General features: G+C 39.9%; 1 protein-coding gene and 2 pseudogenes across 5 annotated transcripts in view; all 3 read left to right on the forward strand.

Moving 5' to 3' along the window:
- The first annotated feature begins 4,548 nt into the window (after positions 1-4,548).
- Positions 4,549-7,708, forward strand: LOC143848066 (disease resistance protein RPM1-like; annotated as a pseudogene). Its single transcript, XR_013235302.1, has 2 exons — positions 4,549-6,344; positions 6,480-7,708. The product of XR_013235302.1 is annotated as a disease resistance protein RPM1-like (transcript).
- Positions 7,709-12,432: 4,724 nt separating this feature from the next.
- Positions 12,433-19,627, forward strand: part of LOC143848065 (disease resistance protein RPM1 pseudogene) — a 70,176-nt pseudogene continuing 62,981 nt past the window's right edge. For 2 of the 3 annotated variants that reach the window (XR_013235301.1, XR_013235300.1), the window contains exons 1-2: positions 12,433-15,352; positions 15,838-15,919. The product of XR_013235301.1 is annotated as a disease resistance protein RPM1 pseudogene, transcript variant X3 (transcript). Of the gene's footprint in view, positions 15,353-15,837; positions 16,099-19,627 lie in introns of those variants that run through there. The other variant, XR_013235299.1, reaches the window with a different exon arrangement.
- Positions 16,252-18,880, forward strand: LOC143848067 (disease resistance protein RPM1-like). The gene is made up of 2 exons (XM_077356860.1): positions 16,252-18,490; positions 18,672-18,880. Exons 1-2 carry the CDS (start codon positions 16,801-16,803, stop codon positions 18,734-18,736), a joined length of 1,755 nt encoding a protein of 584 aa, XP_077212975.1. The 5' UTR covers positions 16,252-16,800; the 3' UTR covers positions 18,737-18,880.

The raw sequence follows: 19,627 nt of genomic DNA on the forward strand, positions 1-19,627 counted from the left end.
CTTATTTTCATCAAAATAGCCAAGATATCTTCGATTTCTGGGGCTAGTATAATGTTTTCCCCAAAAAAGGCATATTTTCAAGGGAGCTGCCCATGAGATTTGGTAGGTGGCAAATCTCACACGACCAGTTGGGAAACTGATTGATTGCTGGCAGCAACCTTTTTTGTTACACTTCTCCTTAACTGCCACCATAGTTACTATATTCTCTAAATAATTAATATTTCTTTTGGATCAGATCTCTGACTAAGTTGCTCTATTTCTCAAGACACAATGATCATCCAGCTGATGTTAAGAGGAAGAGGTCTACGAGGGAGGGGATGAAATTTTCTAATGGTACAAGGAGGAAGCATCCCAATCTTGGCAGGCAGCTTCATTTTGTCAAATTTGAGATGAGGAATGATGCTAGTGGCGCCATTCTATTGAGTATTGACTTGGTTTCATTGTGGCGATGCTGGTTTTTATAAGCTTAGATATATTTGGAACATATTATGTTACAAGCCATAGATTGATATTATGACTCGTAGTGGCCAACACAAGTCTGCCCTCGAGATTTTCTGGATTTCATGTTCCAACTAAAACTTTTAACATGCCAAATGAATATTGTGTTGTATAATTATTTCAACTCAAACTAGTATTTGCAACATGCGACTTTTCTCAACTGCGATCTCTGACCTAGGTTTGTTATAAAGAAGTTCATGAGAAACATTTTTTAGTTGTGAATGGTACATTAAATCAATTAGCAAAGGCTATTGATGAGGGTTTAAGTGAGAACAGGGGGAACCCATGTAAAGGGGTCAACAATAAAAAAAGATTGAATATCGTTTTGGAGTTTTGGAGGATGCCAATATGAATTGTGGGGCTGTTATCAAATTTGAATTGGTATCCAAGTATTGAGTTGGACTGAATATTACATTGAATTCCAGCTCTCTCAAATGGACAACCTCATGCATCGGCATTTCAATCAACAAGAGCATCGATTAATAACTATGAGCACTTTGCCTTTAAATTAATGATAACGTTACCCATTCTATATTCATAGTATCAAGCAGAAATTATTCTATTTTCATACACCGAACGCTAGTGGTTCTTTCAGAGTTCCAATACGTGTGTGGCATGTCGTAAATGAACACTTACATAGAACATACAGATTGAAACACAAACAAAATCAGAAAGATAACCCAAACAAAATGAACACTTGCATAGAACATACAGATTGAAACACAAAACAGGTAACATGTTGCATAGAAATAGCAAGTACAGCAGTATAAAGAACACATGCTACCCACCATGACATTATATTCAACACACAACTTCCGACTTTTGATCCAAATCACAATAGCATTTATAATCCTATTTCCCAGAAAACACATCCATCCAACTACCATTTGCTATAAAGTTTAACAAAAGGAAGAGATATTCAGACCCAAAACAAACTGGAAAAAAAATCACTAAAAGCACAGTATTATAAACTACTATAAGTCCTTTTGATGTTGCATGGAAGAAAAAAAATGTAATTGATGTTTATAAGTAGAACATACCTTGCAGCTGAGGCTAAATAAACAGAAATATTTGTGTGTTGAAATGCCCATATGATAAGGTTCACGAATCCAACAGCGCCTTGTATCCTCACGCATAGATGTTTTGCAATCCAAACTGGTACAGAATAGCTCAATTCTATGAGCCAGCAATTGAATGGAACATTAACTAAAAGAAATGTGCATATTTGCTTCCTCGCTGAATCGAAAAGGTATGATGTTAATACAGAAAAAGTTGGACCCCAACTTGAATATTTCATCTCCTAGAAGACCTTGAAATGCATAGCTTGACCCATGAAAAGGAAGCTTCTCTCATGTCCTCATATCTCAAATGCCGTATAACGAAGACCAGCATTTTGAGCTGGTTTTTCAAAACTGTTTTCACTAGCTACAATGAAGGACTCTCTGGTGTCTTAAAATATGAGTAGGAACACCGAAGGAAGATGCTTCTCTTGGGACATCAGGCTACGCAGAGATCTGAAAGATGATGAAATTGGCGATCTGGCCGAGCTCCTTTCACTGCTTGAAGTCCAATATTGCAGAGATGTACCTGACGAGCGTGTATGGGTCCCTGAAGAACATGGTGAGTTTTCCGTCCGATCTTTTTTCTCTGCTTTAAACGATGGAGGGAAGAAAGCTTGTAGTCGAGCCTGCATTTGGAAGTCAAAAGCACCCCCAAGGGTCACTGCCTTTGCTTGGACTGTTGTCCACAAGAAAATAAATACATGCGATCAGTTAAAAATGAGAAGTATTCAAATGGCCAGCAGGTGTGTATTGTGCAACAATGCTGAAGAATCGATCGATCATTTATTACTTCACTGCCAATTTTCTTTTCGCTTGTGGAATGGGCTGATAAAATCGTTTGGAGTGAAATGGGTGTTCCAAAAATCTATCGGCAGTGTGTTAACTGGTTGGACGGTCTGAGCTTTTGGGGAAGTGGGTCAGCTGTTCTGGAAACTGCTTCCATTCACAACAATATGGTCCATTTGGAGAGAGAGAAATGAACGCACCTTCGAAAATAAAATCAGGTTTGTGGACAGGATCATCAATGAGGTCAAAGTCCTCCTTATAGCATGGGCAAGAAGCATTAGAGGAGTCTCTTATGGAACTAGTTCGATACTAAAGCACTGGAATGCAATCATTTTCTAACGGAAGTTCTCAGAAAAGATAACACCAAAATGGGAACCTCCGGTGGAAGGATGGGTAAAACTGAATTTCGATGGAAGTGCTATGGGTAACCTGGGGCCGGCCGACATTGGAGGCATTATCAGGGAAGACAAAGGCAGAACGATCATGTCGTACTCGAGGCCACTTGGTAAGACGGATGCGAATAAAGCGGAAATTAGAGCACTCCTATTTGGCATTAAATGGTACGCCTCCAATATCTCAGGGCCCCTTGTAGTCGAGGGGGATTCAACTAATGCAATTGTGTGGGCCATCGGCAAATCTAAGGGACCATGGAGACTACAGAACTATATCTCTGAAGTAAGGGACCTCGTACAAATTGTCTTGCCTTCGATCGTTCATAGGAAGAGAATGGCGAATCTGATGGCAGACGAATTGGCTAAACAGGGTGTTACTTTGGATTCAATGTGCATCATTATCCCGTGAAATGTAATGGGGTGGGGGCCGGGTAGGAATTCATTCTGAATTAATTGTTATATGTACTGGGCTGATCGGTCTCTGTATTGTAGGGGACATCTTGTCCCCTCTTTTTGTTTTTAATCTAGGAAGTTGTTACCTTTCAAAAAAGAAAAAGAAAAAAAAGACCAGCATTTTGAGAGAAACTCGAATTTTTTGAAACAACAAAAGGAAACCTCCAATTTCCCAGCGTTGGCTAGGTATTGAGAGACTCGATTATAGGAGGAAAAAGACCCACTAACGCTATCAATGTCACTCATCACTTGCCCAGTGAAAAAGGGCAAACGGCCAACAATTACTTGTGGAGGGTCCATTACTCGCCCTGTTGAAAAGGAGAAAAAAAAAACTATGAGCAGGCAAAAGTACAATTGGAGGCAATGAATGAGTTGATTTTGCTCCATATAGCCCATCCACAGCAAGGCCTGGAAAATAAATGGCTTGGATCATTGAACAGGTGGCCCCCACTTGTACTTTTGCATGTCCATACATTTCTTTAACCCCACATTTGGATACCTCATGTTTTTGTATTTGGGTTCGGATTTGAGTTTTGGATACAAAATACATCAATCATCCTCATGCTGTCGAGGAGCAGCGAGGGTGAGGGTAACTGCCACAAATATTAATTTAATGTCTTGGAGAATAGATTTGAAAATCAGATTTTTTTTTTCACTGTTGTAGCTGATTTGGATATCTAAGGATCTGATCCGATTCCAAATCTCAACTGCAAATGTGAGAAATCCAAATCTAAATCTTGTGGGGGTCCAAACGTGGCCTAAAATGCATTTAAGGGCCCGTTTGGATGCAGAGAAGATTTTGATTTGGATTTCTCACATTTGCTGCCCTTTTTGTGTTGTGGTTTGGATCCGGATCAAATCCTTTGATTTCCAAATCAGTGAAAAAATCAGATTTCCAAATATGTTGTGGAAATAAGTAATTGGAAATCCACACATCTGGCAGTTTCCTTCACCCTCTTTGCTCCTCAAACTCTTCCCTCTTGTAGGAAGTACCCATTCCCTCTCTGGCTCCCTCAACATGAGCTGGCAGAGATCTATTCATTTTATATTCAAAACTCAATTCCAATTCCAAATACAAAATACGAGGTATTCAAACGGGCCCTAAAGCACCAATGATGTTGCACCTTCAAATCCCTACAAGAGGGTAGAATCGTCATTTCAGCATGGCTTGGGTGGCGGCATCATTAATTGAGGGATTCAAAGCAAAACTAGGAGAGTTAGTTGGCTTAGGTACGCATGTGTAGTATGAATGGAACGGTCCAGATCATATGGGTAGCACCAATAATAGAGTGTGTCATAGAGGGGCGTCTTATAATTAAATCTTCATCTGACAATAAGGACTAACATTGTGATGCAAAACGGGACACATGGAAAGAAAAAATCCACATATTATTGCTTGGACCGGGATCACCAATGGCAGGACTTTCAAGTGACAAAACTTGAAGGTTGAGAGAGCGAAGAAGCTAAGATGGCAGATGGTGTTGTGAGCTCTTTTGTTGGGAGTATAGCGGGGGAGCTGCGAGCTTTTTGCTTCAAAAAATAGCTGATGAAGCATCCTCGTTACAAGGAGTCCACGGGGAAATAGATGAAGTCAAACGCAAGCTAACGAGCATGCAATCCTTCATCAAGGATGCTGAAACAAAGAAACAATTGAGTGAAGGAGTTAGAAATTGGACAATGGAAGTGAGAGATGTGACATATAAGTGGAGGATATCATTGATGAGTTCATATATCACATGGAGAAGCAACGGAGACGCCACCGATTTAGAATGGGTTTTCTCCTCAAAGCAATTCATCTCCCCAAGACCATCTTTGTGAGGCATCAATTTGCCACCCAACTGCAAATTGTGAAAAAAGAGATCTATAAAATTTCGGAGAGGAGAAAGCGATATGGTCTTGAGAAGATCGAAGAAGGACCATCATCTTCAAATGATGATACCGAAACATGGCGGCGTTATGCAGAATCCTCGTTATTCATCGAGGAAGATGAACTAGTAGGGATTAAGAAAAATAAGGACAAGCTAGTTAGATGGTTGATAGAAGAAGAAGCATCACTCATGTTACGTGCAGTTAGTTGTAGGGATGGGTGGTTTGGGGAAGACCACCCTGGTCACTCAAGCTTACAGGAGCCAAGCCGTGAAGAAACATTTTCCATGTCATGCTTGGATCTCTGTTTCTCAATCTTTTTAAATCGAAGAGCTTCTCAAAAGGTTGATCAAAGAATTGTTCGAGGAGAACAAGGGTGCTGCTCCGAATGAAATTGACAAGATGAATTACAAGCTTCTAGTCGAGACAATCAACACCTATTTGCAGGGGAAAAGGTATGTGGTTATTTTGGATGATGTTTGGACCATGGAAGTTTGGTCTCAAATAAGGGTTGCATTTCCAGATAATAAATGTGGAAGTAGGGTCATGCTTACAACTAGACAAGTAGATGTAGCTTCTTCTTTTTCTTCTTCTTTAGGAGGAATTGGAAGCCCTGTTTTCAACCTTAAGCCTCTAGACGATAATGAAGCTTTCACTTTGTTTTGTAAGAAAGCCTTTTGGAACATCCCGGAAAGAAGATGTCCGACAGAGTTAGAGTCATCAACTCGACGCATTGTGGGAAAGTGTGAAGGGTTGCCCCTTGCAATTGTCGCTCTAGGTAGCCTCATGGAACCAAGAGAGAAGACTATATTGGAGTGGCTAAGAGTTGAAAATAGCCTCGGTTGGGAAATAAGCAACAATTCAAAGCTTGAAAGGGTGAAGAGCATCTTGTTGCTTAGCTTCAACGACTTGCCCTACTATCTCAAACATTGTTTCTTCTTATATTGTAGCATTTTTCCTGAGGATCATCTAATTAGGAAGACAAGGTTAATCAGATTATGGGTTGCAGAAGGCTTTGTAGAAGAAAGGAGGGGATTGACTATGGAAGAGGCTGCAGCACACTACCTGAATGAACTCATTTTTAGGAGCATGCTGCAAGTTGCAAAGGAAACTCTAGATGGATGAGTGAAAGAATGCAGAATGCATGATCTTATGCGTGAGTTGGCTCTATCGACATCCGAAAATGAGGGCTTTTCCATGGTGTCTGATGGGCAAGAAGCAAGTGTGGGTGGAAGAGTCCGCCGCCTATCCGTCCATAAAATTAGGGATAATATTCCATCAAGCACGGGTGCGTCTCAACTTCGTTCTTTCTTTATGTTTGTGAATGACACTATTTCATCATCTACAGTGAAAAAAATAACATCAAGTTTTAGATTATTAAGGGTCTTAGACCTTGAGAATTCTTCAATTTCGAGTGTACCAGATATATTGGGTGACTTATTTAATCTACGGTACTTGAGTTTCAACAAAACTACAGTTCGTGAGCTTCCGAAATCTTTGGGGAAGCTTTGCAACCTTCAGACTCTTGATTTAAGACGGACACAGATAGAGCAGCTGCCTGGTGAAGTATTAAAGTTACAGAAATTGCGACATTTGCTAGCCTTTCGGATATTGGATGAGACAGGTTCACGTTTCGGTTATGGAGTTGGGGTGCAATTTCCCACAGAAATATGGAAGTTAAGAAGCTTACAAAGTCTTACATGTGTCAAAGCAAATGGGGAGATAGTAAAGCATGTTGGGAACTTGACCCAACTGAGAAAGTTTTCAATTACAATGGTGAGAAGGGAAGATGGAATAGAGTTATGCGCATCCATAACAAAGATGAAATGCCTTCAGAGATTGTATGTATTGACAGCCAATGAGGAAGAAGCTCTTGACCTGGAATCATTATCTCCTCCTCCCTCACTTCATAAAATTCTGTTGTGTGGGCCTTTGGAGAAGCTACCTCGCTGGGTACCCACCCTTGAAAATCTCACGGAGTTGTATTTGAACTGGTCTGGACTAAGAGAAGACCCACTTGCTTTCCTAGGACCGTTGCCTAATCTTACTCGCCTTATTTTACGCGAGGCATACGATGGGCAAGAACTGTGCTTCCATGCTGGAGACTTCCCTAAACTCAAGTCACTAGACTTGAGTGACATGGTTCAATTGAATTTTATAAGAATAGAGGAAGGAACGATGAAAAGCATAGAAAAAATATATCTGTATCATTGTGGGGAGTTGAAGATGCTGCCTTGGGGCATTGAATACCTTACCACCCTCAAAGAGCTAAATCTAGTGGAGACGTCAGAGGAACTGGTAGCGAGGTTACGGGCATATGAAAGCGGAGACCGTCTCAAAGTTTCTCATATCCCCAAAATCCGGCATTTTTTTTCGGCAGAAGGGAAATGGTCTTATACAGACTTGTGATAGAGTGCAACAAATCACAAGGTAAATAGCCAAAATGCCTTCTATTTCTAACATTGTTTTAATCTTTTCGCCAAAAGGCCAGTATTTTCAAGGGGCAAATCCCTCCCGAATGGTTTTTGAAACCAATTGAATGCTGACAGCAGCATTTGTTGCCATGAAAAATTAAGCTGTTCTTTTAACTTAGTAACAAAATTGTTTGAATAATTTAGTTTTTTTTAAAATAATCTCAAATGTTTGATGCCTTGTTTTAAACTTTAAAATCCCCGAATAATTCAAAAAATCTCACAGTATTCAATTTAAATGCAATATTTATGAATCAAACCTGTTTTTTTCTAAATTAAACATGAATTTGAAAAATAATTCATATTGTAAGAAATTCAAAACTAATGAAAGAAATATTGAGGTAAAAAACTGAACTCAAATCCTATTCCAGCAACCACATGCACTTAATCATCCTTCCATACTTTTAATTGTCATACTTAAAAAACAAGTGTTTATATAGCAGATAGACTTCTTGTAATTAGAAAACACATTTTTCTCAAGTTTTTCATAATCTCTTTCCAAACATTTCCCAAATTTTCTGAACATTTGCGTCACCGAATTCTTCTTTTTCTTTTTTGAGGTCGAAGAAGGATCAACTTCAGATGGCGAATGTAGATCCTTTAAATGTAAGTTTGTGGGCTCTATTCATAGTTGATATGATTTTTGGAAGGGAAGTGATATTTACGCCCCTTCTGATCACCAGGGACACCCAGCGTCAGTGTATCAATGACAAAAGGGGGGTGCTAATGTACTTGAAGTTAGAAAAATCCAGTGGGTTTGATTGCAACTTACACTGGCACTGGGTGTTCCTGGTGATCAAAAGGGGCATAAATATCAGTTCCCTTTTTGGAATTGTCATTTTCTTCCTCTTTTTTAAGATGTAGTTTTGGAATGGGATTATATTTTGAATTACACTTTAAAAATGATGTTACCATTATATTGTCTCTGCTTTTGTTGAGATGAATTTGGACCATTGTTTGAATATAAGTGTCACGCATTATTTTCATTTTTAGGAGGAAATTTCATCTAAATTTTGAAATTCAGTTTAAAAAAAATGTTTTCAAAGACGATAATATGGTAGGTCACTTATTTTAGTGTTCATATTTCTTATGTGTTTCGACTTTTTGCCGTTGAGTGATGCTAGCGAAACGAAGAGTAAGACCGAACAAGTGGTTTAGGAAAATCAACAAAAAGTAGATTGTATTTTTGTGCACACATGGCACATTCATATTGTTGGTCTCTCCCATCGGTCTTACTCTCTCGGTTACAATATCATTTTCCTTGGCCATTTGAAACTATTTATGAACTCTTATGTAGCCATTCTGAAGCCATTGTAGATGTGTATTTTATCAAGATTTCATGGCATTTTTGTGTTGCATTGATAGGATCTCTGATTAAGTTGCTCTATTTCTCTAGCTGATGATAAGTGGAAGATGTCGACGAGGCATGGGATGAGATTTTCTAATGGCACAAAGAGGAAGCACCTCATTCTTGGAAGGTAGCTCTATTTGTCAAATTTGAGACAAGGAATGATGCAAGTGGCTCCATTCTATTGACTCAGTTTCGTTGTAACGATTCTTATTTTCATAAGCTTAGAATTATTTGCAAAATATTATGTTTAAATATCTAGATTGATATAATGTTTCTCCTTATAAGCTTAGAATTATTTACCCCGAAGATTTTCTCAGATTTCAAGCTCTCAACTAAAACTTTCAACATATCAAATGGATATTGTCTCGTATAATTATCAAACCAATATTTTCAACATGTGATTTGTTGTAATGAAGTATATGAGAACCATTGTCTAGCTGTTCATGGTCCATTAATTAAATCAATTAGCAGTTAATGTTGTTGGCTAGTGGCCTGGTGGTCACGGGTTGGCACAACGGTAAGGTTGCTCCATTGTGACATGGTGGTCACGGGTTTGAGTCACGGAAACAACCACTTTGCAAAGCAGGGGTAAGGCTGAATGCATCTAGCCCTCTCTAGACCCTGCAGTGGCGGGAGCCTCGTGCACTGGGCCGCCGTTTTAATGTTGTACGCCAGTCTCCAGAGGAAGAGGCACAGGGTAGCAAGGCAATGAGAGAGACAAGGGTCATTGTCTTATTTGTCTTCTTGCAAAACAATCGTGTCTACATTTTCCTTCAACTAATATTTCTACTTGTACTTATGCTTTAGTTCATTGTTATTTGTGAGTGTTAAAGTATAAAAGATAAATAACGCCTTTCTCCAACAGCTTAAGCTTTTGGGGAAGTTGGTAAGTTAACATGGTATCTGAGCCAAAGGTCTCGAGTTCAAATCTCCCGGATAGCAAAAAATCCACATGCGATGGTCGGCCCAAAGTGGGACCACATGTGCCACGTGTTTGCCAAGTGAGCCACCCGTGCGAGAGAGTGTTAAAGTATAAAAGATAAATAACACCTTTCTCCAACAGCTTAAGCTTTTGGGGAAGTTGGTAAGTGAACATTGAGAACTGGGGAGTTTAGAAAACTTCATTGTCATTTTGTGCTCATTATTTATCCTCAGTCTTGAGATCATAATCATTGTATGTGGATATATTTGATATATTTTGAAATTAAAATTGATGCACACTCAGTATCATACATCCATTCCACAAGTTCACATTAATAATGATAATGATCTTGAATTTTATGAAATAAGAATTGAAAATTTGCTTTGTTGAGAAAGAAGTTATTCACCAATATACTTGCCAACCCACAACAAAATGGGATGGCCAAAAGGGAGCATTGTCACTGCTTGAGGTAGCCCATGCTTTTCATTTCCAATCCAATTAACCTTCCCCTAATTTTGGAGGTGGGTGTATTCTCGCTAGCTACGGCATTTTCTTAACAAGATTCTCACGACTATCGTGTTTAATAAAACTCTCCTGAAGTCTTCCTTGGCAGTAAACCTAACAATAAACATTTTCGAGTTTTGGCTGCCTTTATTATGCCTATTACACCAATGGGCTTGGTCATAAGTTTGCATAAGTTTGCTAGCCGTGCTTGCCCAGATATTTCGCATGAGAAGCCTAATCTGGACCCACCCACATGACATTAGACTGATCTAGACACTTGTTTTAGTAGGCCTTATGAAGGACATGCCTGACTAGAGAATCACACCCATTACAGAATGACAATCCCATGTCAATTCATCAAAGATTAGGGGTGGACATGGTTCGGTTCGGTTTGGTTTTGGGGTATACTCAGAACCGAACCATATATAATCGGTTCCCTGAAATTGGAACCAGAACCGAACCATATATGTTTGGAACCGAACCGAATAAGAACCATATATAATCGGTTCGGTTCGGTTCGGTTCTGGGTTTACCCGACCTTCACCAAATGTAGATATTTTGCCTAATCGTATTTATAATCGGTTCGGTCCTGTTTATATATGAACTACAAAGACTAACATGCACGAATTTGGAATAATCAGGCACAAATTTGCACAAATTTGGGCAATGCAAAAATTATATATGACCTACAAACATGTACAAATTTGGAATAATCAAGCACAAATTTGGGGAGTGAATTAAAATTTTAAAGGCAAAGCAACACGTTAAAGAGGGGTGAATTAAAAGGGGGTGGGGTGATTTTATCAAGCGATGAGGCATTGGGTTTTAAGGTGAGGGTCGGTTCTCGGTTCGGTTTTCGGTTCCGGGATCCCAAACCCAGAACCGAACCGAATTTCCATCGGTTCCAGGATATAAGAACCGGAACCGAACCATATAAATATGGAACCGAACCGAACCGAACCATATGGTTCGGTTCCTCGGTTCGAACCGGAACGATGTCCACCCCTATCAAAGATAGCCCTTGTTGCTATTTTCAAAAGCCCTCCCATTTGGTATCTAATTTAGGCCCTGTTTGTTAGGATTTTGAGAACGGATTGTGAGTTCAAACTGATTATGGGACTCAAATTTACATTTGGGCCCTATTTGTTTTTAGATTTTGAGAACCGATTGTGAGTACAAAATTGATTATTGCACTAAAATATGGTCGTGGCTCAAAAACCAATAATTGGACTCAAAAATACGTTTCGCATTTTAGGCCAATAATCAGTTTTGGACCTACAATCGGTTCTCAAAATCCAAACAAACAGGGCTAAAACGTAATTTTGAGTCCAATAATAATTTTTGGATTCACAATCGGTTGTCAAGATCCCAGCGTTTTCCGTCATCTCCTTCTTCCAACCTCGATCGCCTTATATTAGCGATTAGAAAGCCATAATCCAAATTTTCAGTTTTTGACGAAAATACCCTTAGGGTATTTCATGGTGGTTCTCCAAAGTTTGAAATTTTGCCTTATTACAGGTCAGCTTTTACGGCTACTGTCTCGTTTATTGGCACCTTTTTCTTATTGTAGTAAGATTGTTTCCACCCACCATCACTCCAGACTGTGTTTCCATCTCTAGTGTCTTACATCTTTGCAACGTATTTGATTTCTATTCCATTTTCACACCATGTGATCTTCAATGATTTATTTTCTTGCCTGTCTGCATTTATGGCCGCTGGAAAGAAGATCATTTCTTTTTTTTTTGTTCATTTTCAATTATAGAGGTGCCAATTTCCAAGTTCTTTTCAAAAGGACATGTGGCCCCCACCTGTACACACATATCTTTAATTTACATTGAGTGCCCTTTTTGAAAGGCACACCTTCACATCCCTGAGGGTAGAATTCTCATTTCAGCATGATTTAGGTGGTGGCATTATAAATTGATGGGCGGCGCCAATAATATGAAATGAACGGTCCAGATCATGTGGATGGCGCCAATAATAGAGTGTGTCATGGAGGGGCGTCTTATAACTTATAACTATATCATTATCTGATTAGAGTCAAAGTGTGATGCAAAAGGAGACACGTGGAAGCAAAAATTCCACACATTATTGAATGGACTGGGTTCACTCTTATTTGGTAAAGCAAAAGGATCCTTTCAATTGCAGAAAAATTTGAAGGTTGCAGCCCAAAAAAATTAGTGAAAAAATTTGAAGGTTGAGAGAGTAAAGAAGTTGAGATGGCAGATGGTGTTGTGAGCTCTTTTGTTGGTAGTATATCGGGGGGAGCTGTGAGTTTTTTGCTTCAAAAAATAGCTGAAGAAGCTTCGTCCTTACGAGGAGTCCGCGGAGAAATAGATGGAGTCAAACGGGAGCTAACGAGCATGCAATCCTTCATCAAGGATGCTGAAACAAAGAAACAATTGAGTGAAGGAGTTAGAAATTGGACAATGGAAGTGAGAGATGTGGCATATAAAGTGGAGGATATCATCGATGAGTTCATGTATTGCATGGAGAAGCAACAGAGGCACCACCGATTTAGAATGGGTTTTCTTCTCAAAGCAACTCATCTCCCCAAGACCATTTTTGTGAGGCATCAATTTGCCACCCAACTGCAAGTAGTCAAAAAAGAGATTTATGAAATTTCGGAGAGGAGAAAGCGATACGGTCTTGAGAAGATCGAAGAAGGATCGTCATCTTCAAATGATGATACCCAAAGACGGCGGCGTTATGCAGAATCCACGTTATTCTTTGAGGAAGATGAACTGGTAGGGATTGAGAAAAATAAGGACAAGTTAGTCAGATGGTTGATAGAAGAAGAAGCATCACTCATGTTACGTGCAGTTGTAGGGATGGGTGGTTTGGGGAAGACCACCCTGGTCACTCAAGCTTACAGGAGCCAAGCCGTGAAGAAATATTTTCAATGTCATGCTTGGATCTCTGTTTCTCAATCTTTTCAAATCGAAGAGCTTCTCAAAAGGTTGATCAAAGAATTGTTCGAGGAGAACATGGGTGCTGCTCCTAATGAAATTGGCGTGATGGACTTCCGACAACTAGTTGAGACGATCAAAAGCTATTTGCAGGGGAAAAGGTACGTGGTTGTTTTGGATGATGTCTGGACTCTGGATGTTTGGCCTCAAATAAGGGCTGCATTTCCAGATGATAAATGTGGAAGTAGGGTCATGCTTACAACTAGACAAGTAGATGTAGCTTCTTCTTTTTCTTCTTCTTCTTCTTCAGGAGGAATTAGAAGCCCTGTTTTCCACCTTGAGTCTCTGCTCGAAGATGAGGCTTTTATCTTGTTTTGTAAGAAAGCCTTTTGGAACATCCCTGAAAGAAGATGTCCGAGAGAGTTAGAGTCATCAACTCGATGCATTGTGGGAAAGTGTCAAGGGTTGCCCCTTGCAATTGTTGCTCTAGGTAGCCTCATGGCACTAAAAGAGAAGACTGTGCTGGAATGGAAGAAGGTTGAAAATAGCCTCGGTTGGGAAATCAGCAACAATCCTATGCTTGAAAGGGTGAAGAGCATCTTGTTGCTCAGCTTCAACAATTTGCCCTACTATCTCAAACATTGTTTCTTATATTGTAGCATTTTTCCTGAGGATCATCTAATTAGGAGGACAAGGTTAATCAGATTATGGGTTGCAGAAGGCTTTGTAGAAGAAAGAAGGGGATTGGCTATGGAAGAGGTTGCCGAACACTACCTGAATGAACTCATTTTTCGGAGCATGCTGCAAGTTGCAAACAAAACTATTGTTGGAAGAGTGAAAGAATGCAGAATGCATGATCTTTTGCGTGAGTTGGCTCTATCGACATCCGAGAAAGAGGGCTTTTCCATGGTGTCTGATGGGGAAGAAGCAAGTGTGGGTGGAAGAGTCCGCCGCCTATCTGTCCATAAAATTAGGGATAATATTCCATCAAGCATGCGTACGTCTCAACTCCGTTCTTTCTTTATGTTTGTGAATGACACTATTTCATCATCTACATTGAATAAAATAACATCAAGTTTTAGATTATTAAGGGTCTTAGACCTTGAGAATTCTTCAATTTCGAGTGTACCAGATATATTGGGTGACTTATTTAATCTACGGTACTTGAGTTTCAACAGAACTACAGTTCGTGAGCTTCCGAAATCTTTGGGGAAGCTTTGCAACCTTCAGACTCTTGATTTAAGATGGACACAGATAGAGCAGCTGCCAGTTGAAGTATTAAAGTTACAGAAATTGCGACATTTGGTAGCCTTTCGGATGTTGGATGAGACATTTTCACGTTTCGATTATGCACTTGGGGTGCAACTTCCCACAGAAATATGGAAGTTAAGAAGCTTACAAAGTCTTTCATATGTCAATGCAAATGGGGAGATAGTAAAGCATGTTGGGAACTTGACCCAACTGAGAAAGTTAGGAATTGAAATGGTGAGAAGGGAAGATGGAATAGAGTTAGGCGCATCCATAACAAAGATGAAATGCCTTCAGAGATTGGATGTAAAGACAGCCAATGAGGAAGAAGCTCTTGTCCTGGAATCATTGTCTCCTCCTCCCTCTCTTCACATAATTGTGTTGAGGGGGCGTTTGGAGAAGCTACCTCGCTGGGTACCCATCCTTGAAAATCTCACGGATTTGTGTTTGCACTGGTCTCGACTAAGAGAAGACCCACTTGCTTTCCTAGGACCGTTGCCTAATCTTACTCGCCTTCTTTTACGCAAGGCATACGATGGGCAAGAACTGTGCTTCCATGCTGGGGACTTCCCTAAACTCAAGAGACTAATCTTGTGTGACATGGTTCAATTGAATTTAATAGGAATGGAGGAGGGAACAATGCAAAGCATAGAAGAAATAGTGCTTGAAAGTTGTGGGGAGTTGAAGATGCTGCCTTGTGGCATTGAATACCTTACCACCCTCAAAGAGCTACATCTAGCGGAGATGTCAGAGGAGCTGGTAGCGAGGTTACGGACAGATGAAAGCGGAGACCGTCTCAAAGTTTCTCATATCTCCATAATCCGGCATTTTTTTTCGGTAGAAGGGAAATGGTCTTATACAGACTTGTGATAGAGTGTAACAAATCACAAGGTAAATAGCCAAAATGCCTAAATTGTCCCTAGAAACAAGGGGTGAAATACCCCTTTCACCATTACTAGTTAAAATAGCGAAAATGCCTTCTATTTCTAACATTGTTTTAATCTTTTCGCCAAAAGGCCAGTATTTTCAAGGGGCAAATCCCTCCCAAATGGTTGGGAAACCAATTGAATGCTTACAGCAGCATTTGTTGCCATGAAAAAATAAGCTGTTTTTTTAACTGACAGCATAGTAACAAAATTGGAAAATCAACAAAAAGTAGATTGTTTTTTTGTGCACACATGGCACATTCACATTGTTGGTCTCTCTCATCGGTCTTACTCTAGGTTACAATATCATTTTCCTTGGCCATTTGAAACAATTTATGAATTCATATGTAGCCATTCTGAAGACATTCTAAATGTGTATTTAATCTAGATTTCATGATATTTTTGTGTTGCATTGATAGGATCTCTGATTAATTTGCTCTATTTCTCTAGCTGATGATATGTGGAAGACGTCGATGAGGGATGGGATGTGACTTTCTAATGGCACAAAGAGGAAGTACCCCATTCTTGGAAGGTAGCTCTATTTGTCAAATTTGAGACGAGGAATGATGCTACTGGCTCCATTCTATTGACTCTGTTTCGTTGTAACGATTCTTATTTTCATAAGCTTAGAATTATTTGCAAAATATTATGTGTAAATATCTAGATTGATATAATGTTTCTCCTTATAAGCATAGAATTATTTGCCCTTAAGATTTTCTCAGATTCTCAACTAAAACTTTTAACATATAATTATCAAAACAATAATTTCAACATGTGACTTTGTTGTAATGAAATATATGAGAACCATTGTCTAGTGGTTCATGGTCCATTTAATTAAATCAATTAGCAAAAGCTAATGTTGTAGGCCAGTGGCCTGGTGGTCACAGGTTGGCGAAATGGTAGTTGCTCGAAAGAAGTTGAGTCATTTCTGTTTTTTTTGTTCATTTTCAATTACAGAGGTGCCAATTTCCAAGTTCTTTTCAAAAGGACATGTGGCCCCCACCTGTACACACATATCTTTAATTTGCATTGAGTGCCCTTTTTGAAAGGCACACCTTCACATCCCTGAGGGTAGAATTGTCATTTCAGCATGATTTAGGTGGTGGCATTATAAATTGATGGGCGGCGCCAATAATATGAAATGAACGGTCCAGATCATGTGGGTGGCGCCAATAATAGAGTGTGTCATGGAGGGGCGTCTTATAACTTATAACTATATCATTATCTGATTAGAGTCAAAGTGTAATGCAAAAGGAGACACGTGGAAGCAAATATTCCACACATTATTGAATGGACTGGGTTCACTATTATTTGGTAAAGCAAAAGGATCCTTTCAATTGCAGAAAAATTTGAAGGTTGCACCCCAAAAAATTAGTGAAAAAATTTGAAGGTTGAGAGAGTAAAGAGGTTGAGATGGCAGATGGTGTTGTGACCTCTTTTGTTGGGAGGATATCGGGGGGAGCTGTGAGTTATTTGCTTCAAAAAATAGCTGAAGAAGCTTCGTCCTTACGAGGAGTCAGCGGAGAAATAGATGGAGTCAGACGGGAGCTAACGAGCATGCAATCCTTCATCAAGGATGCTGAAACAAAGAAACAATTGAGTGAAGGAGTTAGAAATTGGACAATGGAAGTGAGAGATGTGGCATATAAAGTGGAGGATATCATCGATGAGTTCATGTATTGCATGGAGAAGCAACAGAGGCACCACCGATTTAGAATGGGTTTTCTTCTCAAAGCAATTCATCTCCCCAAGACCATTTTTGTGAGGCATCAATTTGCCACCCAACTGCAAGTAGTCAAAAAAGATATTTATGAAATTTCGGAGAGGAGAAAGCGATACGGTCTTGAGAAGATCGAAGACGGATCGTCATCTTCAAATGATGATACCCAAAGACGGCGGCGTTATGCAGAATCCTCGTTATTCATTGAGGAAGATGAACTGGTAGGGATTGAGAAAAATAAGGACAAGCTAGTCAGATGGTTGATAGAAGAAGAAGCATCACTCAAGTTACTTCCAGTGGTAGGGATGGGTGGTTTGGGCAAGACCACCCTTGTCACTCAAGCTTACAAGAGCCAAGTCGAAGTGAAGAAACATTTTCAATGCCATGCTTGGATCTCTGTTTCTCAATCTTTTCGAATCGAAGAGCTTCTCAAAAGGTTGATCAAAGAATTGTTCGACGAGAACATGGGTGCTGCTCCTAATGAAATTGGCGTGATGGACTTCCGACAACTAGTTGAGACGATCAAAAGCTATTTACAGGGGAAAAGGTACGTGGTTGTTTTGGATGATGTCTGGACTCTGGATGTTTGGCCTCAAATAAGGGCTGCATTTCCAGATGATAAACGTGGAAGTAGGGTCATGCTTACAACTAGACAAGTAGATGTAGCTTCTTCTTTTTCTTCTTCTTCTTCTTCAGGAGGAATTAGAAGCCCTGTTTTCCACGTTGAGCCTCTGCTCGAAGATGAGGCTTTTATCTTGTTTTGTAAGAAAGCCTTTTGGAACATCCCTGAAAGAAGATGTCCGAGAGAGTTAGAGTCATCAACTCGATGCATTGTGGGAAAGTGTCAAGGGTTGCCCCTTGCAATTGTTGCTCTAGGTAGCCTCATGGCACTAAAAGAGAAGACTGTGCTGGAATGGAAGAAAGTTGAAAATAGCCTCGGTTGGGAAATCAGCAACAATCCTATGCTTGAAAGGGTGAAGAGCATCTTGTTGCTCAGCTTCAACAATTTGCCCTACTATCTCAAACATTGTTTCTTATATTGTAGCATTTTTCCTGAGGATCATCTAATTAGGAAGACAAGGTTAATCAGATTATGGGTTGCAGAAGGCTTTGTAGAAGAAAGAAGGGGATTGACTATGGAAGAGGCTGCAGCACACTACCTGAATGAACTCATTTTTCGGAGCATGCTGCAAGTTGCAAAGGAAACTCTAGATGGAAGAGTGAAAGAATGCAGAATGCATGATCTTATGCGTGAGTTGGCTCTATCGACATCCAAGAAAGAGGGCTTTTCCATGGTGTCTGATGGGCAAGAAGCAAGTGTGGGTGGAAGAGTCCGCCGCCTATCTGTCCATAAAATTAGGGATAATATTTCATCAAGCATGCGTACGTCTCAACTTCGTTCTTTCTTTATGTTTGTGAATGACACTATTTCATCATCTACATTGAATAAAATAACATCAAGTTTTAGATTATTAAGGGTCTTAGACCTTGAGAATTCTTCAATTTCGAGTGTACCAGATATATTGGGTGACTTATTTAATCTACGGTACTTGAGTTTCAAAAGAACTACAGTTCGTGAGCTTCCGAAATCTTTGGGGAAGCTTTGCAACCTTCAGACTCTTGATTTAAGACGGACACAGATAGAGCAGCTGCCAGGTGAAGTATTAAAGTTACAGAAATTGCGACATTTGGTAGCATATCGGAATTTGGATATGACATTTGCAAGTTTCAATTATGTAACTGGGGTGCAACTTCCCACCGAAATTTGGAAGTTAAAAAGCTTACGAAGTCTTTATTGGATCAAAGCAAATGGGGAGATAGTAAAGCATGTTGGGAAGTTGACCCAGCTAAGAAAGTTTGGAATTACAATGGTGAGAAGGGAAGATGGAATAGAGTTATGCGCATCCATAACAAAGATGAAATACCTTCTGATATTGGCTGTAATGACAGCCAATGAGGAAGAAACTCTTGACATGGAATCATTATCTCCTCCTCCCCTTCTTCGCAAAATTGTGTTGGAGAAGCTACCTCGCTGGGTTCCCACCCTTGAAAATCTCACGGATTTGACTTTGAACTGGTCTCGACTAAGAGAAGACCCACTTGCTTTCCTAGGACCGTTGCCTAATCTTACTTTCCTTTGTTTACGGCTTCCCTCCTTCGATGACGGCTTCCCTCCGACCAGGAACATGATGTGTCTGTTGAAATCTTTGATCAAGGTAGGCTTCACCCAAGGTTAGGATCGTTCTTGTCTACTCCAATCAGACCCTATTTAACCCAGATCTGAACCCAAACCCTCTTTTCCCCAATCATCAAAACCTTAATCTCCAGCAAACCCTAGATCCGATTCTACCTTCATCATCAAAACCTCCATCTCCTTTTCTCCACTCCAATCAGACCTTTTTAACCCAGATCTGAACCCAAACCCTCTTTTCCCACCTCCGACAATTTCAGCAAGCATTCCTCGTCTCCGAGTTTCATCAATTCATCTCGGATCAAAGGCATCGGAAGGAGGTGGCTGTG

The sequence above is a fragment of the Tasmannia lanceolata genome, unplaced genomic scaffold (assembly GCF_043159265.1).
Source record: "Tasmannia lanceolata isolate RefF3 unplaced genomic scaffold, GAP_Taslan_0.1 ptg000016l, whole genome shotgun sequence".
In the NCBI taxonomy this organism is placed as follows: Eukaryota; Viridiplantae; Streptophyta; class Magnoliopsida; order Canellales; family Winteraceae; genus Tasmannia; species Tasmannia lanceolata.

What these genes read in the sequence shown, in the direction of transcription:
- LOC143848067 (XM_077356860.1), top strand. Translation starts at nt 16,801, where the DNA reads ATGGCAGATGGTGTTGTGACCTCTTTTGTTGGGAGGATATCGGGGGGA. An exon ending in TAATATTTCATCAAGCATGC is followed by an intron (nt 18,491 to 18,671) that starts GTACGTCTCAAC and finishes GAGTTTCAAAAG; the next exon opens with AACTACAGTTCGTGAGCTTC.